The 25066-nt window shown below is 42.7% G+C and overlaps 2 protein-coding genes across 2 annotated transcripts in view; both read left to right on the forward strand.

Annotated features, from left to right (window-relative positions):
• dnah1 (dynein, axonemal, heavy chain 1) overlaps positions 1-14387 on the forward strand; it is a gene marked incomplete at both ends in the record, with an annotated part of 52200 nt that extends 37813 nt beyond the window's left edge. Inside the window, 20 exons of the mRNA XM_084173024.1 lie at positions 170-295; positions 446-565; positions 2987-3136; positions 3231-3391; positions 3523-3748; positions 3946-4141; positions 4391-4542; positions 4635-4831; positions 5788-5932; positions 6250-6408; positions 6800-6931; positions 7047-7217; positions 7336-7515; positions 7970-8146; positions 8248-8418; positions 9512-9642; positions 9844-9988; positions 13180-13386; positions 13632-13866; positions 14266-14387. Of these exons, the coding sequence (XP_084029150.1) occupies positions 170-295; positions 446-565; positions 2987-3136; positions 3231-3391; positions 3523-3748; positions 3946-4141; positions 4391-4542; positions 4635-4831; positions 5788-5932; positions 6250-6408; positions 6800-6931; positions 7047-7217; positions 7336-7515; positions 7970-8146; positions 8248-8418; positions 9512-9642; positions 9844-9988; positions 13180-13386; positions 13632-13866; positions 14266-14387 (3303 nt within the window). The remainder of the gene's footprint in view (positions 1-169; positions 296-445; positions 566-2986; positions 3137-3230; positions 3392-3522; positions 3749-3945; positions 4142-4390; positions 4543-4634; positions 4832-5787; positions 5933-6249; positions 6409-6799; positions 6932-7046; positions 7218-7335; positions 7516-7969; positions 8147-8247; positions 8419-9511; positions 9643-9843; positions 9989-13179; positions 13387-13631; positions 13867-14265) is intronic.
• A 2464-nt stretch (positions 14388-16851) lies between these two features.
• Positions 16852-25066, forward strand: part of LOC311138767 (MAP kinase-activated protein kinase 3-like) — a 44585-nt gene continuing 36370 nt past the window's right edge. Inside the window, exon 1 of the mRNA XM_084173585.1 lies at positions 16852-17648. Coding sequence (XP_084029711.1) covers positions 17352-17648 — 297 coding nt within the window. The 5' untranslated portion in view covers positions 16852-17351. The remainder of the gene's footprint in view (positions 17649-25066) is intronic.

Below are 25066 nucleotides of genomic sequence, written 5' to 3' on the forward strand. Positions count from 1 at the left end.
GTGAGTGCTGCTCTGTTGTTGTGCTATTGTTACATGTATGTGTTATGCTGTGGTATTAGTCAGAGTTTTGTCACAGTAAGTAGTGCTTTTAGGTATTTTGTGGAGAGAATAGGCCCCGTGGATGACCAATGTGTTGATTGGGTGTGCTGTCTGTATATGACCTTGTCAGGGAGAGTACCGGGCTTCCATGGCAGATGAGTGGCTGCGTGGCTTTAAAGAGCAGGGGGTGCCCCACACAGAGGAGGCCAACCTCATCAGCACTCTGGGGGACAAGGTCAAGATCCGCTCCTGGCAGGTCAGAACCCCTCACAACACTACCAGCACAGATACAACATAATATCCTATATCAGACTGACCCGGGGTATCAAATAATATAGCTATGTAAAATAATCCCAATATCCCATCTTGCATGTGTGTATGTATGTGTGCGTGTGTGTGTGTATAGATCACAGGGCTGCCTAAGGATAACCTGTCGGTGGAAAATGGTGTGATCACACAGTACTCTCAGCGCTGGGCTCTTTTCATCGACCCACAGGGACAGGCCAATAAGTGGGTCAAAAACATGGTGAGAATCTTTTGTGATTCCTGTGCACTGGTCTGATTCCAACCATAGTCCACAGAGGGAGCCATAGAGCTACTACTCTCATGACCCACAACCATTACTACACAGCTTTCAAATTAAATCAAATTGTATTTGTCACATGCGCTGAATACAACAGGTGTAGACCTTACCGTGAAATGCTTACTTACAAGCCCTTAACCAACAATGCAGTTTTAAGAAAATAGAGTTAAGAAAATATTTACTTAATAAACTAAAGTAAACATAAAAAAAAAAAAATTACACAATAAAATAACAATAACGAGGCTAATACAGGGGTACCGGTACCGAGTCAATGTGCTGGGGTACAGGTTAGTCGAGGTAATTTGTACATGTAGGTAGGGGTAAAGTGACTATGCATCGATAATAAACAGCGAGTAGCAGCAGTGTAAAATCAAAGGGGGGGGGTGTCATTGCAAATAGTCTGGGTGGCCATTTGATTAATTGTTTAGCAGTCTTATGGCTTGGGGGTAGAAGCAGTTAAGGAGACTTTTGGACCTAGACTTAGTGCTCCGGTACCGCTTGCCGTGAGGTTGCAGAGAGAACAGTCTATGACTTGGGTGACTGGAGTCTTTGACAATTTTTTGGACCTTCCTTCCTTTGGGCCTTTCTTTAGATAGTGTCTTTAGAAAATAGAGAGAACCAAAATGTCCTGCTTTGCATTGTGTAAGTAAAGGTTGTTTTATTTCAGCATCTGTATGTAATGAGACACCTGTATTTAACAGGGGATATGGTCATGTATTTCCTTGCAAAGTATTCATCCCCCTTGGTGTTTTTCCTATTTTGTTGCATTACAACCTGTAATTTAAATGGATTTTTATTTGGATTTCATGTAATGGACATACACAAAATAGTCCAAATTGGTAAAGTGAAATGAAAATAATAACTTGTTTCAAAAAATTCTAAAAAGATAAATAACAGAAAACTGGTGCGTGCATATGTATTCACCCCCTTTGCTATGAAGCCCCTAAATAAGATCTGGTGCAACCAATTACCTTCAGAAGTCACATAATTAGTTAAATAAAGTCCACATGTGTGCAATCTAAGTGTCACATGATCTGTCACATGACCTCAGTATATATACACCTGTTCTGAAAGGCCCCAGAGTCTGCAACACCACTAAGCAAGGGGCACCACCAAGCAAGCGGCACCATGAAGACCAAGGAGCTCTCCAAACAGGTCAGGGACAAGGTTGTGGAGAAGTACAGATCAGGGTTGGGTTATAAAAAAATATCAGAAACTTTGAACATCCCACGGAGTACCATTAAATCCATTATTAAAAAATAGAAAGAATATGGCACTACAACAAAACTGCCAAAAGAGGGCCGCCCACCAAAACTCATGGACCAGGCAAGGAGGGCATTAATCAGAGAGGCAACAAAGAGACCAAAGATAACCCTGAAGGAACTGCAAAGTATCTGTCCATAGGACCACTTTAAGCCGTACACTCCACAGAGCTGGGCTTTACTGGAAGAGTGGCCAGAAAAAAGCCATTGCTTAAAGAAAAAAATAAGCAAACACATTTGGTGTTAGCCAAAAGGCATGTGGGAGACTCTCCAAACATATGGAAGAAGGTACTCTGGTCAGATGAGACTAAAATTGAGCTTTTTGGCCATCTAGGAAAACCTGGCGCAAACCCAACACCTCTCATCACCCCGAGAACACCATCCCCACAGTGAAGCATGGTGGTGGCAGCATCATGCTGTGGGGATGTTTTTCATCGGCAGGGACTGGGAAACTGGTCAGAATTGAAGGAATGATGGATGGCGCTAAAAACAGGGAAATTCTTGAGGGAAACCTGTTTCAGTCTTCCAGAGATTTGAGACTGGGGCGATGGTTCACCTTGCAGCAGGACAAAGAGCCTAAGCATACTGCTAAAGCAACACTCGAGTGGTTTAAGGGGAAACATTTAAATGTCTTGGAATGGCCTAGTCAAAGCCCAGACCTCAATCCAATTGAGAATCTGTGGTATGACTTAAAGATTGCTGTACACCAACGGAACCCATTCATATTGAAGGAGCTGGAGCAGTTTTGCCTTGAAGAATGGGCAAAAATCCCAGTGGCTAGATGTGCCAAGCTTATAGAGACATACCCCAAGAGACTTGCAGCTGTAATTGCTGCAAAAGGTGGCTCTACAAAGTATTGACTTTGGGGGGGTGAATAGTTATGCATGCTCAAGTCTTATTTCTTGTTTGTTTCACAATAAAAAATATTTTGCATCTTCAAAGTGGTAGGCATGTTGTGTAAATCAAATGATACAAACCCCCAGGTTGTAAGGCAACAAAATAGGAAAAATGCCATGGGGGTGAATACTTTCGCAAGCCACTGTATATGCAGCAGCTGTTGGTTAGACATGATGGTTGAACCCTGCTTCCTTCTTCCTCTCAGGAGCGTGACAATGGATTGGACGTGATGAAGCTGAGTGACCGGGACTTCCTGCGTAGTCTGGAAAATGCCATTCGCTTCGGGAAGCCTTGCTTACTAGAGAATGTCGGAGAGGAACTAGACCCTGCTCTAGAACCCGTCCTACTGCGACAGGTCCTTACCTAGAGCACATAACACGTAGATAAGACACTCAGTCAACACACAATAAAGTCAACTCATTGCAGTTGTTGCTTGTTGTCGCCCTCAGACGTACAAGCAGCAGGGCAGCACAGTTCTGAAGCTGGGAGACGCTGTCATTCCCTACCACGATGACTTCAAGATGTACATCACCACCAAGCTACCTAACCCACACTACTCCCCTGAGATCTCCACTAAGGTCACCCTCATCAACTTCACCCTGTCCTCCAGGTGCTGTGCTCACCCACCTTCACTTAGACACTGGCCCCTAATCCCTGGCCGGTTGAACTCTGACCCTGTGTGTGTGTGTGTGTGTGTGTGTGTGTTTGTCTGTCTGTGTCTGTGTCTGTGTCTGTGTGTAGTGGTCTGGAGGACCAGCTGCTGGGCCGGGTGGTGGCTGAGGAGAGGCCTGACCTGGAGGAGGCTAAGAACCAGCTGATAGTGAGTAACGCTCGTATGAAGCAGGAGCTGAAGGAGATAGAAGACCAGATCCTGTTCCGCCTCAGCTCCTCTGAGGGAAACCCTGTGGACGATGAGGAACTCATACGGGTGCTGGGCGCCTCCAAGATGAAGGCCGGAGAGATCCAGGTCAGACACGGGGAGCAGTGTGACCACCACACTTCAACTTGACCCCTTTGGATTTCCCAAAAATAGGCTTTTACATGTTATTTCCAAATGTATTTTTAACTCTGCCCCTTTGCGAAGAACATACTGTTACTGTTCAATCGACTGTTGAGTCGTTGATGTGGCACTATGACCATAACAAAGGCTGATGTTATTGTCAGGCCAAAGTGAAGGTGGCCGAGGAGACAGAGCGGGACATTGATGCCACTCGTCTGGAGTATGTCCCCGTGGCTGTGCGTACTCAGATCCTCTTCTTCTGCGTGTCGGACCTGTCCAACGTGGACCCCATGTACCAGTACTCCCTGGAGTGGTTCCTGGGCATCTTCATGTCGGGCATTGCCAACTCCGAGAGAGCAGGTAAAGAGAACTCACACACCCACATAAATGTAGACATACATACTGTATTTGTACACATTTTAGGACAACCCTTTCACAACTGAATGCTTAACTACTAACATCACAGCAATGTCAAAATCTTGGCCAAACACTTTTCTATAGCATGTATTGTTAAGCACCAAAGGTAGCATGAATATATCCAACCCCCTAAATAAACTCTTAATAAACTGCTCCTTTTCCCATTGTGTTGGCCCTGTGTGTCCCTCCTAGACACGGTGGAGCAGAGGATCATTAACATCAATGAGTTCTTCACCTTCAGCCTGTACAGCAACGTGTGCCGCTCTCTGTTTGAGAAGCACAAGCTCATGTTCGCCTTCCTGCTGTGCGCTCGCATCATGATGAATGAGAACAAGATCGATATGGTAGGAGGAACTGGTGGTGTTTAGTTTTTGGTCTGTATTATTGTGTTTACAGTGTATCTGTGCTCATACTCTGTTTGTGTTCCCCCTGCCAGTCTGAGTGGCGGTACCTGCTGGCGGGGGGCATGCCCCAGCAGCAGCTGACCAACCCTGCAGTGAGGTGGCTGTCTGAGCGTGCCTGGCAGGACATCCTGGGCCTCAGCGCTTTGCCCACCTTCAACAGCCTGGCAGAGAGCTTCCCCAAACACATGAAGGCCTTCAAGAGGATCTTTGACAGCAGCCAGCCAAACAGGTCTTCACACACACAAATACTTCCTTCCAGATTCACAGAGATGTGCTGTATACACACACGAACACAGAAGCTCAATTTCTTATAAACACAACTAGGGTTGTCACGATACTCATATCGCAATACCACAATACCCGATTTTCCATGGCAAAAAAGAAAACAGCAAGCAGACTGAACTTTATGGTCCTATGTAAAATATTGTGTACTATAGCCAAGAAATGCAGTCCACTTCATGTTTTGTTTCCTTGCCATGATACCTCAGATTGCCGTGCCACTGATATTGTGCCTGCCAACCCTGCACTCTTAGAAAAAGGGTTCCAAAAGGGTTCTTCATTTGGCTGTCCCCATAGGAGAACCCTTTTTGGTTCCATGTAGAACCATCTTTTGAAAGGGTTCTAGATTGAACCCAAAAGGGTTCTAACTGGAACCATAAAGGGTTCTTCAAAGGGTTCTCCTATGGGGACAGCTGAAGAACCCTTTTAGGTTCTAGATGTTAACTCAAAATGACACAATGACTAGGTTCCAGTTTAACAACGTTTACTTCACTGTATTTCCACAGTACACAGTTGCCATTGCACTCAGGCCAGGTCCATCAACAGAGAGACTACCGCGCAGGCGTACTCATAACAGAGTGATAGCACCGTAATAACAGAAATATAGGGATACTTAAAACATGAACTAAACAATCTCCTACTTTTCTTTAAAGACAAATAAAACATCCTCAATGTCCCAAGTATTATTTAAGTTACCCATTACAAATGGGTTGTGTGACAAAGTTCTTTTTTTTATTACTCAAGCTGCCACTTTCCATTACTGAGTGCCTTTAGGACTAGATAGCACCTTTTTTTCTAAGAGTGTAGACACAACACATGCTAGTTTGCAGTGTGTCAATAGATACTGCAAATTACACCTACACTGACTGCTGACTGGTGTGCGTGCATGTGTGCGTGTGTGTGTAGGGAGCCGGTCCCAGGGGAATGGAACACCCAACTGGACTCTTTCCAGAAGCTGTTGATCCTGCGCTGCCTGAGGGCTGACCGCATGACTCACGGCCTGCAGGACTTTGTGGCTGCTCAGCTGGGCCAGCGCTTCATAGAGCCACAGGTGCTGTACCAACTCTTTTTCACTTTTGCCTTCCCGGGTAGTGAAGACATCCTAAGTTGCATTTTCCTCAGTGCCACTGTCAATGCCATCTTTGGTATAAATTGGTTTGCCCTGTATCCAACTCAGTGTAAACACTTTGCCACCAGGTTTATTCTAAAGCCATTTGGTTTAAATATTTACAATATAAACTCATCAGAGTTTTTCCCAATGTAGGTCACCTCATTGTTTATTTTATGTTTCTCATACACCCTTCTTTACTGTACCTCTCTCTCCTTACTCCCTCCCTAACTCCCTCCTTCCTTCCATCTCTCCCTCAGGCATCAGATCTGTCTGTTGTATTTAAGGAGTCATCCCCCTCCACACCCCTCATCTTCGTCCTATCCCCCGGAACCGACCCTGCCGCTGACCTCTACAAGTTTGCTGACGTCATGAAGTTCTCCAAGAAGATGAGTGCCATCTCCCTGGGCCAGGGGCAGGTCAGCAGGGCCTGGGGAATGCCTGGGAAACTCACTCCTCACACCCATGGGACAGCCCACTGTAAATTAGTCCTCCCAATGAGGTCACTCTCATTTGTCATGCTAAGAAAAGCTAAGTCTCCCCACCTCAGTGATAATTACCAGCCTATTTCTAGCCAGAGGACTAGGACTCTGTGTCCTGTATGTATCCCCTTCTAAAGACGTGCTACATTCACCATCACAATGAGTGCAAGCCAGTCTGAGAAATAACTGAGACAGACAGAGTTAGGCTAAGGCTCAAAGTCATGAGGTTTGAACCTAAGCCTGGTGATCTCTACAGTATTTCACTGTCATGTTGGTATCATCTGAGACCTCTGTGTAACTGGTCCTGTGTGTTGTGGTTGTGTGCCAGGGTCCCTGGGCTGAGGCCATGATGCACAGTGCCATGGAGAGGGGAAAGTGGGTCTTCTTCCAGAATTGTCACCTGGCACCCAGCTGGATGCCCTCCATGGAGAGACTCATTGAGAACATTGACCCAGATAAGGTGGGCTCACCTAGAAGTACACACACACACACACAACTGAAGATATACAGTAAAGTGAGATGTAGAAACCTTTCTCACTCTTAAACCTGCCAACACCCTATTCATTCCTTTTCAGGTACACCGGGATTTCCGTCTGTGGCTCACTAGCCTGCCCAGCAACAAGTTCCCTGTGTCTATCCTGCAGAATGGCTCTAAGATGACCATCGAGCCTCCCAGAGGCATCAAGGCCAACCTGTTGAAGACCTACCTAAGCCTGAATGATGACTTCATCACTACCTGCACCAGGGTCTGGCTCCTCTCACTCCCATACTATACTGTGACTGTATTGTGTAATTCAAGTGGAAAACTCTACATATCTAGACCCCTCGTCTAACACTGTCCCCTGTTCCTCCTCTCCTCTCCAGGCTGCAGAGCTTAAGTCCTTGCTCCTGTCTCTGTGCCTGTTCCACGGTAATGCCATTGAGCGCAGAAAGTTCGGCCCACTGGGGTTCAACATCCCGTATGAGTTCACTGACGGTGACCTGCGCATCTGTATCAGCCAGCTCAAGATGTTCCTGGATGAGTACCAGGACATCCCCTACAAGGTGGGGAAGACACTCTCTCTCTCTCTCTTCTCTCTCTTCTCTCTCTCTCTCTCTTCCTTCTCTTCCAGCTTTTCCTTTAGTATTTCTCTTTTCATCTCCCCTCTCCTTCTCTCTCCTCTCATATCCTACTCTTTTATCTCTGATCCCTTTCTTTTAGCTATTCTCCACTGTCCACTATTCCTGTCTACAGTCCTAAAACGTATCTCTCTTCTCTCCCTGTAACACTTCACACGTTCTTGTCCACTGTCTGACACACTGCAAATATTCCAAATTGGTTCCTATTGTCATTGAAATGTCATTCTTATTACATATATTTGAACTATCAGCTGAAACAAATACCTCTAGCAAGATTATGCATTTTTTGTATGGTTCAGTGTGTCCTTTTTTTCTGGTGTGTGTGCCTGCGTTCTCTCAGTGATTGATTGTGCACTTGTTCTCTACTCCATCTGTCCAGGTTCTGAAGTACACTGCAGGGGAGATCAACTATGGTGGCCGTGTGACCGATGACTGGGACCGCCGCTGCATCCTCAACGTGTTGGAGGACTTCTACTGTCCTGCTGTGCTCGGTGCCGACTACGCCTACTCCGCCTCCGGAGTCTACAGGCAGATCGACACTGAGCTCGACATCAAGGTCAGAGAATGAGACGGTTAGTTTGGTCTGGTTAAGCACCAATTAAACACTGGCTAATTCCCAACCAACAACCACTAATATCCATTTTGCTTGTCTCTCAGGGCTACCTGGCGTACATCCGTGGCCTGCCCATCAACGACACACCTGAGATCTTTGGTCTCCATGACAATGCTAACATCAGCTTTGCCCAGAATGAGGCGTTTACCCTGCTGGGAGCTGTGATGCAGCTCCAGCCTAAAGCAGCAGCCAGCGGGGGCAAGGCCAGAGAAGAGGTACTGTGTGTGTGTGTACTGTGTGTGTTTGTGTGTGTACTGTGTGTGTGTACTGTGTGTGTGTGTGTACTGTGTGTATGTGTACTGTGTGTGTCCTCTCCTGTGTCTTCTCTCACTGAAACTCTACCCCAGCAAGTAACAGGTTTTGAACTTGTTTTTTTATTTTGTATATTGTCCCATCTGGGGTCGTGTCAGCAGCTGGTCTTACTTATATTTTTTGCTTATACAGCTGTTACTGTAGTTTCCTTAGCTGTTAGACTTGGCAAAGACCAGCGGATTTGAGTTGAACAGATGCACAAAATTGGTTACATTCTTCTAGTTAACAAAAGCTCATAGGAAATACTCAGGGCACCATTCTGTTGACATGCTAACATACAATGCCTTCAGAAAGTATTCACACCCCTTGACTTTTTCCACATTTTGTTGTGTTACAGCCTGAGTTTAAAATAGATTGAATTGAGATTTTGTGTCACTGGCCTACACACAATACCCCATAATGTCAAACTGGAATTATGTTTTTAGACATTTCTACAAATGTCTTAAGTCAATAAGTATTCAACCCCTTTTTTATGGCAAGCCTAAATGAGTTCAGGAGTAAAAATATGCTTAACAAGTCACATATAAAGTTGCATGAACTCACTCTGTGTGCAATACTAGTGTTTAACATGATGTCTGAATGACTACCTCATCTCTGTAACCCACACATACAATTATCTGTAAGGTTCCTCAGTCGAGCAGTGAATTTCAAGCACAGATTCAACCACAAAGACCAGGGAGGTTTTCCAGTGCCTCGCAAAGAAGGCCACCTATTGGTAGATTGGCAAAAAAAAAAAGAAAAGACATTGAATATTCCTTTGAGCATCGTGAAGTTATTAATTACACTTTGGATGGTGTATCAATACACCCAGTCACTATAAAGATACAGGCGTCCTTCCTAACTCAGTTGCTGGAGAGGAAGGAAACCGCTCAGGGATTTCACCATGAGGCCAATGGTGACTTAAGGGGGGGGGGGGGGGGGGGGGGGTTGAGTGGTTGTAAGTTTGAAGGAATTCAGGCTGGGCTGGTAATGCATCTTGTTTGTCTCTCCCTGTAGATCGTGGAGGAGATAGTGGCAGGCATTGTTGAGAAGGTCCCCCAGCCTTTCAGTGTTCAGGAGGTGATGACTAAGTACCCAGTCCAGTATGAGGAGTCCATGAACACAGTCCTGATCCAGGAGGTCATCAGGTAGCCTAGTCCTGTCATAAACCACTGCTGAAGTCCCTAACATTCTGTCTAGTGACAGATCTGTTTCTCCCACCATTAACCTCAAGACAGTTCCAGTTACCATCCCAATATTTCATATCAGAGAGCTCTTCTATAGTCAACATTCTCCTGAGTATCTCTTTCTTTCTCCTATCTCTCTCCACCCACCCTTCTCTCTCTCAGGTATAACCGGTTGTTAGCGGTCATATCCCAGAGCCTCAGTGATATCGTGAAGGCTCTGAAGGGCTTAGTGGTGATGTCATCAGAACTGGAGCTTATGGCCAACAGCCTATTCATCAACAAAGTCCCTGACATGTGGCAGGCCAAGGTATTTACAGGAACGTATACATGAACATATTTAGAGTTACATTATTTTAGCCCTCTCTGCTGAGGGACCTGAGTTCATATCAGTTTGGACCTAGTATTAAGGTGTGTGGCAGTAATAAACTATGTGGTCTGTAAGCAGGCACCATGTGAAAATTAGTGTGTGGACTGGGTGGGCCTAACCAAAAATAAAATAGTGCAGTGCCTCCACCTAGTAGGTAATATACCCCTAAAGAATACATAGTTTACCCACTAGGAAATATAATATGCCCACACAGTATTGAATTACACACCAATTAGATATCCCTTGAACTATGCAAAAGAATAATCACTAACATCTAATAGTTATGAATTATTATTAAAAAGGAAAACATGTCAATTCAGTTTCAATAAACAACGCAAGTTGAAAACATGGTATATACCAACAGTTATTATCAACCCCTTTTGAATCACTAAATCAATCACAGCTACTGTATATACACACTCATCTAATTAGTAAAGACCTGGTACCAGAGTTTAACACCTAAGAGCGCTCATAGATACTTTAAATGGGGATCCCCTTCAACACAATAAAAGACATTCGAAAAAATGCTAAGTCTGAAATACACTCACGAATCCGTTCCAAACTTTACTGGCCTGTGACCGAGGCAAATACACTACCAGTCCAAAGTTTGGACACACCTACTCATTCAAGGGTTTTTCTTTATTTTTACAATTTGTTACATTGTACAATAATAGTGAAGACATCAAAACAAGAAACAACACATATGGAATCATGTCGTAACCAAAAAAGTGTTAAACAAATCAAAATATATTTTAGATTTTAGATTCTTCAAATAGCCACCCCTTGCCTTGATGACAGCTTTGCACACTCTTGGCATTCTCTCAACCAGCTTCATGAGGTAGTCACCTGGAATGCATTTCAATTAACAGGTGTGCCTTCTTAAAAGTTAATTTGTGGAATTTATTTCCTTCTTAATGCGTTTGAGCCAATCAGTTGTTTTGTGACAAGGTATGGGGGGTATACAGAAGATAGCCGTATTTGGTAAAAGACCAAGTCTATATTATGGCAAGAACAGCTCAAATAAGCAAAGAGAAACGACAGTCCATCATTACTTTAAGGCATGAAGGTCAGTCAATACTGAAAATGTCAAGAACTTTGAAAGTTTCTTCAAGTGCAGTCGCAAAAACCATCAAACGCTATGATGAAACTGACTCTCATGAGGACTGTCACAGGAATGGAAGACCCAGAGTTACCTCTGCTGCAGAGGATAAGTTCATTAAAGTTACCAGCCTCAGAAATTGCAGCCCAAATAAATGCTTCACAGAGTTCAAGTAACAGACACATCTCAACATCAACTGTTCAGAGGGGACTGTGTGAATCAGGCCTTCATGGTCGATTTGCTGCAAAGAAACCACTACTAAAGGACACCAATAATAAGAAGAGACTTGCTTGGGCCAAGAAACACGGGCAATGGACATTAGACTGGTGGAAATTTGTCCTTTGGTCTGGAGTCCAAATTGGAGATTTTTGGTTCAAACCGCTGTGTCTTTGACGTGGTGTGGGTGAACGGATGATCTCTACATGTGTAGTTCCCACCGTAAAGCATGGAGGAGGAGGTGTTATGGTGTGGGGGTGCTTTGCTGGTGACACTGTCTGTGATTTATTTAGAATTCAAGGCACACTTAACCAGCATGGCTACCACAGCATTCTGCAGCGATATGCCATCCCATCTGGTTTGGGCGTAGTGGGACTATCATTTGTTTTTCAACAAGACAATGACCCAACACACCTCCAGGCTGTGTAAGGGCTATTTTACCAAGAAGGAGTGTGATGGATTGCTGCATCAGATGACCTGGCCTCCACAATCCCCCGACCTCAACCCAATTGAGATGGTTTAGGATGAGTCGGACGGCAGAGTGAAGGAAAAGCAGCCAACAAGTGCTCAGCATATGTGGGAACTCCTTCAAGACTGTTGGAAAAGCATTCCAGGTGAAGCTGGTTGAGAGAATGCCAAGAGTGTGCAAAGCTGTCATCAAGGCAAAGGGTGGCTATTTGAAGAATCTCAAATATAAAATATATTTTGATTTGTTTAACACTTCTTTGCTTACTACATGATTCCATATGTGTTATTTCATAGTTTTGATGTCTTCACTATTATTCTACAATGTAGAAAATAGTCAAAATAAAGAAAAACCCTTGAATGAGTAGGTGTGTCCAAACTTTGGACTGGTACTGTATATAGATAAAAGTCACCTTGTCCTAGAAAGACTTACACGGTTATCAAAACGTCATGCCAGGGTAAGCCTATACGAAACACAGTCCCTATTTTAAGTGTTTCTAAAATCCCCTATGGGAAAAATGTATGGTGGGAAAACGATTGGAATAATTTCCTTGTTTGACCACTAGATTTAATGGGTATTATGACTCATACTGTGGTACTCTATGAGGAGATTTGGAATCTTTCCCCCACATCCCTTTCCCCCACGTGTTTCCATGGTAATTCCATTGTTTTGGTCGAGTTTGATTGACCTCTTTACCGCATCTATGAAACACACTGAAACGTCTCGACACTTTTCCTTTTGTGAAAACCCCCAAAAACAAAACAGTCCTCTTCAATTTAAACGGGACCACTCAAACTATTAATTCCTCTCTCTTTTACCACGATCGTTGTATCACAGTCTCTCAGCATAGCGGTTGAGAGACAGAAAGAACAGCCTGTTGATGACAGTTGATCCTCTCAGTCCGAGAAAGTACAAGCAACAATTCCCTTGCTGAGCTCACAGTGATCGGCGATCCTCAACTAAATGTCATATATACTACATTTATTTGCCCTGGTGAGCGAAGTACACATCTTTAAACTGCTTGAAACAATTAGTTACAAACGTTGATAGCTTGTAGTTTTTGTGAGTCCTCTCTCTTCTCTCTCGCGTGTCGCACTGTTGCCTAGCAACTGGTCCATCTCCCAAATATGTCCCACAGTAAATACTACAGTCTGTGCTAAAAAACAACCAAGTCACCAAGGTTACATTATATTCTGTAGTTTTGCCTTCAATTTATTGGTATTGGTTATTGGTTTTACAATACATTGTTTCATCTGTATACTGCTGTCTGATTCCTGTTCATTTGAGAACCCCATTGAAATGTGTACATGTCATTAAGGACTCCCTCCGTCTCTCCCTGTCTTCCACCAGGCCTACCCCTCTCTGAAACCCCTGGCCTCCTGGGTGTCTGACCTGCTCCAGAGGATCAAGTTCCTACATGGCTGGATCTCTGACGGTGTCCCACCTGTCTTCTGGATCAGTGGCTTCTTCTTCCCCCAAGCCTTCCTCACAGGAACACTGCAGAACTTTGCCCGCCATTCCGTGCTCTCCATAGATACCATCGGCTTTGACTTCAGGGTGAGATAGCAGCACACGCTCACTCCCTTCCTCCCTTCCCTCCTCCCCAAATGAGAATTTATTTCATATTGCAGGTTACATTTATAGTGAGAAATTACATAAACCTACAGTATTTCCAAAGACTGATGGAAAATTGATTACTTGTTTTGATTGGGTATTACTTGGCCGATTTCTACATTGGAAGTTTTTGATGACATCCTTGAACTTAATGACATCTGTGCCTTCTCCTTTATGTCCCATCCCAGGTGATGAGGGAGTCTGCCTCTGCGCTGAAGGAGAGGCCTGAGATGGGTTGCTACATCCACGGCCTGTTCCTGGAGGGGGCCCGCTGGGACGCCAAGGTAGGCCTGCTCACTGAGTCACGGCCCAAAGAGCTCTACACTGAGATGGCTGTCATCTGGATGGTCCCTGAGCCCAACCGCAAACCACCCACTTCAGGGGTCTACATCTGCCCCATCTACAAGACCCTCACACGCGCCGGTCAGTGCCTGAGCAATAGAACAGGCCAATACTGCACCTACTGTATACACTCATGTACATGGATCTGGCTCCAACAGTGTTTGTGTGTGTGCTAATTTGTGCTTGCCTTGTGTGTGTGTGCTGGTGTGTGTTTGCATACCCTTATATTAGTGTGTCTGTCTGTGTAATAGTGTATTAGCCCGTGTGCTTCTTTTAGGTGGTTTATTACATGCCCAAAATAGACCCGGTGTCCAATAACAAAATGCTTCATACTGTAGCTCTGTATTTTCCACCGTCAGCTTCCAGGGACTATTACAGTTTCTTGACAGATGAGATCACCATGATTTACCTGAATCAGTATAAAAGGGAGTGCAGTAGTTTGAGTCTGGTCCTGACTGCATCTCCGTGTTTCCTCTATAGGAACTCTGTCTACGACGGGTCACTCTACTAACTACGTGATCGCTGTGGAGCTGCCCACACACACCACCCAGAGATACTGGATCAAACAGGGCGTGGCCCTCATCTGTGCGCTGGACTACTAAACACAATCAACACACACAGTTTCTGTTTCCCTTACTACATACACAACAACAACAAAAACATGAAAATCAAACAAACTGGACTTTCCTGGCAGGATGCACATTTTAGCTGAGGGGGAATGTTTTTATGTTTCTACAGTGCCTTCAGAAAGTATTCATACCCCTTGACTTATTCCACATTTTGTTGTGATACAGCCTGAATTTAAAATTGATTAAACTGTTTTTTTTCTCTCACCCATCTACACATAATACCCCATAATGACAAAGTGAAAACATGTTTTTAGACATTTTTGCAAATTTATTGAAAATGAAATACAGAGATCTCAGTTACACAAGTATTCACACCCCTGAGTCAATACTTTGTAGAAGCATCTTTGGCAGCGATTACAGCTATGAGTCTTTCTGGGTAAGAGCCTTCCACACCAGGATTGTGCAACATTTGCCCATAATTTTTCTCAACATTCTTCAAGCTCTGTCAAATTGTTGTTGATCATTGCTAGACAACCATTTTCAGGTCTTTTCATAGATTTTGAAGTAGTTTTAAGTCAAAACTGTAAGTCAGCCACTCAGGAACATTCACTGTCTTACTAAGCAACTCCAGTGTAGATTTGGCCTTGTGTTTTAGGTTATTGATCTGCTGAAAGGTGAATTAATCTCCCAGTGTCTGGTGGAAGGCAGACTGAACCTGGTTTTCATCTAGGATTTTGCCTGTGCTTAGCTTCATTCCATTTCTTTTTTATCCTGTAAAACTCCCCAGTCCTTAACGATTACAAGCATACCCATAACATGTTGCAGCCACCATTGTGCTTGAAAATATGGAGAGTGGTACTCAATAATGTGTTGTATTGGATTTGCCCCAAAGTTAATTGCTTTGCCACATTTTTTGCATTATTACTTTAGTGCCTTGTTGCAAACAGGATGCATGTTTTGGAATATTTTTTTTCTGTACAGGCTTCCTTCTTTTCACTCTTTCAATTAGATGAGTATTGTGGAGTAACTACAATGTTGTTGATCCATCCTCAGTTTTCTCCTATCACAGCCATTAAATTCTGTAACTGTTTTAAAGTCACCATTGGCCTCATGGTGAAATCCCTGAGCGGTTTCCTTCCTCTCCGGCAACTTAGTTAGGAAGGACGCCTGTATCTTTGTAGTGACTGGGTGTATTGATACACCATCCAAAGTGTAATTCATAACTTTACCATGCTCAAAATGATATTCAATGTCTGCTTCTTTTTAAAAAAAACAATCTACCAATAGGTGCCCTTCTTTGCGAGGCATTGGAACACCTCCCTGGTCTATGTGGTTGAATCTGTGTTTTTAAATTCACTGCTCGACTTAGGGACCTTACAGATAATTGTATGTGTGGGGTATAGAGATGAGGTAGTCATTCATAAATCATGTTAAACACTATTATTGCACACAGAGTGAGTCCATGAAACGTATTATGTTACTTTTTATTTTTACTCCTGAACTTTATTTAGGCTTGCCATAACAAAGGGGTTGAATACTTATTAACTCAAGACATTTCAGCTTTTCATTTTAAATTAAATGTCAAAAAACTCCACTTTGACATTATGGGGTATTGTTGTAAACCAGTGACAAGAAAATCTCAATTTAATCAATTTTAAATTCAGGTGGTAACACGTGGAAAAAGTCAAGGGTTGTGAATACTTTCTGAAGGCACTGCCAACTGCAGTGAAGTTTATTTTAGTTGTGCTATTTTGGAAGAGGAGAGCAATAAAACAGTTTCCTCCACTAATCCCATAATATTTAAACTGATGAACCAGTAAGTCACACAGTTTATTCAATCCACTTTAAGACTCTATGCAAAGTTTAGTTCAGTCTGTATTTAGTCTCTATGCAATAAATGATATACTCTCAGATGTCAGATTAAGCTATACCGTCATACTATTTATGTTGGAATATGTGTTTAAAATGACTGCCAGAATGACAGTGTTTAGCTAAGCAGGTGATGTGGCCTGCTTCAGTTTTCAAGGATGTCCATCCCTGTCTCCTTACCCCCACCCCTCTCTATATATATCTGTTTCTCTCTCCCTCGCTCTTGATCATCAGTTTTTTCCTTGCCACTCATTGATTTTTGCTTTTGGGGGGATTTAGGCCTGGATTATAATAAGCACTTTGATTACAAATCAGATGCATCACTCACCTGGGATGTCCTTGAACATTTTGACACACTTGTGCATGGTCTTGAAGTAGAGTTTGTTTAAAAGCAGATACATTTAAAAACAAAAATTAATGATACCACCTACTCTGACAGATTGCAGTTAGTCTAGGGGCATTTTTTTATTTGATTCCATTCAACCCTACCCTTCGGGCCTAGCTGTCCTAGTACAGACTACTAGTTATTTGCCGACAAATGTACTGCTCCTTTAAGAGAAAGCCAGTTGAGAAATTACTTGAGTAGAGGGTAATGCGTATGTAAGCTCCCCTCAGTCAGTAGCCCATGTGACAAAAGGACGTTGGAAAGTTACGAGGCCAGTTTAACCGAAGGCATCTGACCACAATTCTACTCTAGCCTATTCAGATCTGGACATGGTTATTGTGATTTTTTTTACCCCGTGGATATGCATGATTATTGTATTGAACTTGAATTTAATAATTGGTTGAAGAAGATCAATAGGCTACTGTTGTGTATATACCGTAAAGTATTTTCCATTTTATTTTTTCCATTTTAGAAAAGTTTTAGTATAAAACCTTTTTAATAGTGGGACGTTTGACTCGTATGCTATTGTCTTTTAAATGTTTTAAACATCCCGAGGCACACAGGAACTGGCCACGAGTAAGTGAACACCGAATGCGCGCCCGTAGCGATGTCAAGGAGTCATTTCTGCTTGTTGTAAATTACTGGACAAGCGCGTCATTTCACTTGCAAAATCATATTAGCCTGTTGAGGTCCGTTTTTTAAAATCCTGGTTGACCACTCACGGACACATCATCTGTGTGACCATGCTACAAAATGGTAACGGTAAGGAGAAACCTTCTGAACCGCCGAAGGCTGAGCCAGAACCTGACTCCCCATCAGAACCTCAAACCGAGCAAGCCCCCACAGACAACGCGGCGCCGGCTGCACAGGAGGACACGGATTCCACGCACTTCACTATGCCCGTTTACCCCAAATTGGAGATAAAGCGTAACGCGGTGACAGACGAGTATAAGATCTCCAATCAGGTCCTTGGGTTGGGGATCAATGGGAAGGTTCTGGAATGCACCAATAAGAAAACTGGGGAGAAGTGCGCACTGAAGGTAATACCACCTATCCGTGGAAATAGCCTGTTACTCAGTTTGAGTCCTGATGCCATTTGGTGGTATTGGGCTCTTGCATAATATATCCCTAGTCAAGATCAAATCAACTAGAAAAACTAGGAACTTTGACATTCTGAGTTTTTCTAATTAGATTTCTCTCTCTGCCTCTACAAACTCATTGAACATGTGCGAAGCACTAGCATCATGACATTGTACATAAGTATTCTATTGAGGAAAAGCAAGGAAGGGCCATGATGGTGTAATAGCACAGTAATTAACACGTGTGTGTGGTGTACCAGTATCCAGATGTGTGTGTAATGCATCTTCTACATATCTTTGTGTTTTTCTCTGTACGTGTGTGCGTGCGCTGGCAGTGGCATATGACCCTTGTGTAGGGTATCAGTTCCGGCGCTGACTCTGCACCTGGAAGATGGGCATGGGGGAAAATGTGATGGGCTGAGGCTCAGAACAAATGTGTTACTCTGGTCTTGATTTACACGTGTGTGGTTTGCATGTTTCATACACTATTCTGGTTGAGAGGCAACAAACTTGTGATCTGACCAAATAGAACCAACATCATTGGCATGATGCAAGATACTGTTATCCTGCTGAGCTAAAGACTAGGTTTTTCCCTTGAGCTCGTGGAACTCAAGTTTTTTCATCTCATACCACGCGCACACACATGTCAAATCAAAGTTTATTGGTCATGTACACTTTAGCAGATGTTATAGGGGGTGCAGCGAAATGCTTATATTACTAGCTCCTAACAATGCAGTAAAGTACACAAATAATACAAAAAATAAGGAAAAAAACAACAAATCAAGAAATTTAACTGATCCAATTAACAAGCCAAATAGCACTGTAACAGTAATCCAAATGCAGTCTATATGTATATACACCAGATTAATTTATACAAGATATACTAAGAATTACAGTGACTTGCGAAAGTATTCACCCCCCTTGGCATTTTTCCTATTTTGTTGCCTTACAACCTGGAATTAAAATGGATTTCTTGGGGGTTTGTATCATTTAATTTACACAACATGCCTACCACTTTGAAGATGCAAAATATTTGTTCTTGTGAAACAAACAAGAAGTAAGACAAAAAAAACAGAAAACTTGAGCGTGCATAACTATTCCTTTTTCTTCTTTGTTGCATCTCTGATTAATGCCCTCCTTGCCTGGTCTGTGAGTTTTGGTGGGCGGCCCTCTCTTGGCAGGTTTGTTGTGGTGTCATATTCTTTCAATATTTTTATAATGGATTTAATGGTGCTCCGTGGGATGTTCAAAGTTTCGGATATTTTTTTATAACCCAACCCTGATCTGTACTTCTCCACAACTTTGTCCCTGACCTGTTTAGAGAGCTCCTTGGTCTTCATGGTGCTGCTTGCTTGGTGGTGCCCCTTGCTTAGTGGTGTTGCAGACTCTGGGGCCTTTCAGAACAGGTGTATATAGACTGAGATCATGTGACAGATCATGTGAATCTTAGATTGCACACAGGTGGACTTTACTTAACTAATTATGTGACTTCTGAAGGTAATTGGTTGCACCAGATCTTATTTAGGGGCTTCATAGCAAAGGGGGTGAATACATATGCACGCACCACTTTTCCGTTATTTATTTTTTAGACATTTTTGAAACAAGTAATTTTTTTAATTTCACTTCACCAATTTGGACTATTTTGTGTATTACATGAAATCCAAATAAAAATATATTTAAATTACAGGTTGTAATGCAACAAAATAGCAAAAACGCCATGGGGGATGAATACTTTTGCAAGGCACTGTATATGTACAACAGTAGATATATTAGAGTGAGCTATGTAAAGAATCCAGTATATAGATAAATATGGAGTGTGTATAAACAGTGTAACTAAAATGTAATGTACAGTCCTAGGAATATTAGGAACACATACACACGTGACACACACACACACAGACGTTGTTCTGGTCAAGCAATGGAAAGCTGTCACCTGGAAGTACAGGGCTACAGAGGGAGCGATTTACTGTCTAAAGCAGTTCAGCCGGATCATAATCCCCAAACCAGGGGCACAGAGTCTCACACACACAGGACAAGAGAGGGGTGGGGTCGGGATAAAATGATTGGATAGAGTACAGAATCAGAGAAGAGAGAGAGAGTCATTTTACAGGGGAGCAGAGTCTTATGTGTCCGAAATTGTCCTGAATTCAAATCAATCTTGTCATTCACATTCAATTATTAGAGGTTTCAGAGTTTGAGATAAAATACTGCAGAGTGCAATTAGTCAGGAAAACACAATTTGGCATGTGGATGCTGTGGATAATTAGTACTGAGCATGTTAAATTGGAGGACTGAATATTGGCCTGCTGCCTGACATTGTCTGCTATAGTTGCCTATAGCAGGTAAGAAGCTGTGTTGTTATAGTCTGGCTGACACCTAACTCAAAGTCCTCCTGACTTCAGAGTCTGGAAAGGCTGTTTTTATGTTGTCGGCACGATGTGTCGATAATGAAGGGGATGTGCCTTTTTACTGATTGGTTATCTTCTGTGTCTCTCACTCACACCCACATGGACAACCACACACAGCCCCCAAGCGCCGCCCCCTTCCAATACAACTGTTGGATTTTCAAATCCAAACAACGTAAGGTATTAACCCCCCAGATTATTTTTTTTTTTCTGACAAAAGAACCAATCAAATCAATGCATTCACAACGGACTCCTGTCCGACCAGTGTGTCACAGTTCTCCCTCTGCTGTGTACCATGTGAGGCGTGTCATCCAGGCTAGTGTTGTTTAGCCTTTTCATTGCAATCACAGCTGGGTGTCTCACCAGGTGCCTGATCATAACTCCCATAGTCAGAGAGGACCCGGAGCAGGTCACAGCAGTGTGGTTAAGGTTAGGGTTAGGTTTAAAATCAGATTTTAAGAAGATAAATTGTAGAAATAGGCAGCGTTTATGACTTTGTGGCTGTGGTAGCTAGTGACGACCAGGTCACAGTAACCAGGAACTACCCATGAAGTCACAGGGCAAAGCTGCCCTACTTGGGCTCTCACTCAGAACCCATTTACAAGCTTGTTTAAGGCTGGAGAACGAGAGAAGTTGAAATAATTTCAATATTGACTGCAGGGACACCACCACCCACTGTATGCCAAATAAAACACAAAGTGTGACATGTGGATTGGAAAATATTCTGGCAGGCGTGTGGTGGAGTTTGTGATTGTACAGAAACCAGCCTCTCTGTTTATACAATAGTTATTCAACCTTCAGTTGCCTGGGTGAGCCTTGTGCATAAAGTATCACATTGACACTGCTGGTAATTTACAACTCGATTTCCCCTTTGTTTTTAATACAAGACAAACAGGCATAGGGAGAACGAGGCATGGGGGTGAAGGGCTGTCCAGCTCAGTCAGTTTTTAATTAAATCCACTCCTGAGCACTAAGTGTAATGGATGGGTATAGGTTTAATCCACTCTACTAGACCTGGAGTGAAGCCATCCTTTTAATCTAATTCAATTACAGCGATCAGGGTTCTCTCGTCTTGGACTTGCCTGGCTGCCAGCTCCAAGAATCAGTGTCTAGCCTGAAAAGACCCTGTGTTGTTCCATGAAGGAACTCCTAAGATTCCATTCGCTGTATGTTCCATTATAACTTCTATTTGGCAGGTGAATGTTCCATTTTGGAACTCCCATTTCCTCCAGACAAACTGTTACTGCACTCTCTTCATAGCCAAGTTCTTCTTCTTTCAAATAGTTTTTAGATTAATCTCATAGTAGGGTTTTGCATCTATGTGGGTTTTAGCTCACTGTTCAGTTTCTTCAGCTTCTGTTAATCTTTGTGGTTGTTCTTCTTATATTATAAGCCATTGGCAGGGTTTATGCAACTTCTTGGCAGGGTTAGCAGGGTTTTGGTCCATCTGTGTCCCACTTAAATTACTATGGTTTCGGTTCACTTGAAAGTGATCTGAGAATCTGTAGTGTGTAGCATAGTAAACCTACTAACCTGAACAGTGGCCCCAGCCCCAGGAAAGTCGGCCATGCCAATAAAAACTGTTAATCAGTCAGAGAGGAATGGTGGGATGATAAGCATTATAGATTAAACACGTGCTGTTCATGTGAATGTGTATTTCAGGATTATACCTGACTACATACCACAAAGAGGTATTACTATGAAGTACTATATTAGTAAAACGTAACAATGTCTACCTGTGTAGCCTACAGTATATGTAATTACTATATATTTGCAAAGATTTAGCTACATTTTGTTTCAAGTGGGATCTTATTTTCTCTTGAGTATCCTATAATGTTACTAATCTAATATCAGCAGTATCTCTTCATCTTAACATTCAGAAGACCTTCAGTATACACTGAGTGTACAAAACATTAGGAACACTACTCGTTCCATGACATAGACTGACCAGGTGAATCTAGGTGAAAGCTATGATCCCTTATTGATGTCAATTGTTAAATCCACTTCAGTCAGTGTAGATGAAGGGGAGGAGACCGGTAAAGAAGGATTTTTAAGCCTTGGGACAATTGAGACATGGATTATGTATGTGTGCCATTCAGAGGGTGAATGGGCAAGACAAAATATTTAACTGTCTTTGAACGGTGTATGGTAGTAGGTGCCAGGCGCACTGGTTTGAGTGTGTCAAGAACTGCAACACTGCTTGGTTTTTCACGCTCAACAGTTTTCCATGTGTATCAAGAAGGGTCCACCACTCAAAGGACATCCAGCCAACTTGACAAAACTTTGGGAAGCATTGGAATCAACATGGACCAGCATCCCTGTAGAACGCTTTCAACACCTTGTAGAGTCTGTTGAATTAATTTAGGCTGTTCTGAGGGAAAAGGGGGGTGCACTGTGTTCCTAATGTTTTGTACACTCAGTGTACGTGTTAGCTTATTATCTTTTTAATTCCTGGAGTTACAGTTGTTCTTCACACTCCCTAACTACTTACTAGTCTACAACAGGATAAATCCTGCACTCTCACACTTAACTCTCCGCACTATTTACTTTTTCACTTTAATTACCTCTTTTTTTTTTTTTTTTTATACTTTGTTTATTGAATTTTCAGTACCAGCATTTAGTAAATAATTGCACTTGAAAGTTATTTGGTATGAATATGGAACAACAATTTGAAGACAACGATACAGCAAAACATAGAGAGACAGACATGAAAGAAAAAATAGACATTAAACACATAAATAAGATAAAAAAAATAAAAAAAGAAAGAAAAAAAAAGGAAAAATATCTGTTTTGATCCAGTTGTTATAGGTCAGCTAGCACAGTTATTACCGTCCTTAACATCCGAGATGTCGTATATGCACATACCAGGCTTCTTACATCACCAATATATAAATACACATCACTCTGGAACTGCAGGGAAATGTATTCTTTTAACATAAGAAAAGAAGGGAGCCCACTTTGCATAGAATTTGTCTACAGACCCATTGAGTGTCTGTTTTATTTTCTCCAACTTTATGCAATTCAAAATAGATTTAATCCAAAGAGCATGAGAAGGGGCTGCAGGGGATTTCCATCTAAGTAAAATTAATCGTCTCGCTAACAACGTGACAAAGGCAATTACATCCTTATTCATTTTGGTCAATTGTATTGTGGGTAAGGAAACTCCAAATAATGCAATGAGAGGGTCTGGCTCGATCTGTGTGCCGCTTAATTCTGAGAGTGTGTTAAAGATGTCTTTCCAGAAACCAACAAGAGATGGGCAGCACCAAAACATGTGCACATGATTAGCAGGGGACTGGTTACATCGAACACAATTAGGGTTCACATCCTTGTAAATTTTTGATAGTCTTGCTTTGGTCCAGTGGGCCCTATGAATGAGTTTGCATTGGATGAGGCCGTGTCGAGCGCAAATAGAAGAGCTATGTACCCTTTTGAGTGCCCCTTCCCATAGTTCATCAGATATTTCCTCACCCAGTTCCTCCTCCCAAGAGGATTTGATATTGTTTAATGAGATGGCTTGTAGTGAGCAAATTTGACTATAGATTATTGACAATGTGCCTTTCTGATTAGGAAGTGGGGTGAGAAATGTGTCGAACTGTGTTCCACCAGAAAGGTTGGGGAATCCTGGATCTATGCTGCGGACATAACTCCGGACTTGTAAGAACCTAAAAAAATGATGTCTGGGGAGACCAAATTTAGCTGATAATTGTTGAAACGTACTAAATGTATTGTTAGTATACAGATCTCTGAATCTTTTAATACCGAGATTAGACCATGTTGAGAAAGCACCATCAATCATAGATGGGGGAAAAGCTGGGTTTGAGGCTACCGGAGCCAAGGAAGAGGTTGTTTGAAACCCAAAGTGGCGCCTAAATTGATTCCAGATCTTCAATGTTGTTTTGACACATATATTATTGGTGAAGGAGGAGTAAGGGCCTGTAACAGAGGAGTGAGCGAGGGAAGACAATGATGCCGGTGTAGACGAGGCAGCCTCCATCTCCAGCCAAGTTGGGGGTGGGAATATCACTCTGCTCTGCAACCAGTACTGAATGATCCTAAGGTTAGCGGCCCAATAATAGAATCTGAAATCTGGTAGAGCTAGACCGCCGTCTGGTTTGGGCCTCTGCAAGAGCTGTTTTCGCATCCTAGGAGGCTTTTTGTCCCATATAAAGGGTAGAATTAGGCCGTCGATCTTTTTGAAAAATGTATTGGGTAGAAATATTGGAAGGCACTGATAGAGGTATAAGAATTTAGGGAGAGTATTCATTTTAATAGAGTTAATTCTAGCAACTAAGGAGAGGTGTAGCAAAGACCACCGTTCCAAATCGTCCTTAGTACGGGTTAAGAGAGGAGCAAAGTTGGCTTGAAAAAGGTTTTCAAACCTAATTGTGACATGTACCCCGAGATAAATAAAACTACTGTGAGCTATTTTAAATGGCAAGTTATGTAAAGGGGATTTTTTTGCAGCCATGTTAAGTGGCATCAATTCACTTTTACTGAGATTTAGTTTATACCCTGATAAGTGACCGAAGGATGCGAAAGTAGCAAGGGCTGCAGGGACAGAGACAGAAAGATTGGATGTGTATATTAATAAATCATCTGCATATAAAGACAGTTTGTGTTCGTGTCCGTATCTGACTATGCCTTTGATGAGGGGGGTTGGAGCGAAGTGCTATTGCAAGTGGCTCTATGGCGAGGGCAAACAGTAAGGGACTTAAAGGGCAACCCTGACGTGTCGATCTTTGCAAAGGGAAGCGATCTGATTGAGTGTTATTAGTCCTGACAGAGGCTTGGGGGGATGAGTACAGAAGTTTTATCCAGGTCATGAATTTGGAGCCAAAGCCAAATTTATTTAGAGTGTAAAAAAGGTATTTCCATTCCACCCGATCAAACGCTTTCTCCGCGTCCAGGGATATAATGGCTTCAGAGGTATTGTCGACTGAAGGATTGTATATAATATTAAATAATCTTCGG

The sequence above is a fragment of the Coregonus lavaretus genome (genome assembly GCF_964263955.1).
Source record: "Coregonus lavaretus genome assembly, chromosome: 12".
NCBI classification, from domain to species: domain Eukaryota; kingdom Metazoa; phylum Chordata; class Actinopteri; order Salmoniformes; family Salmonidae; genus Coregonus; species Coregonus lavaretus.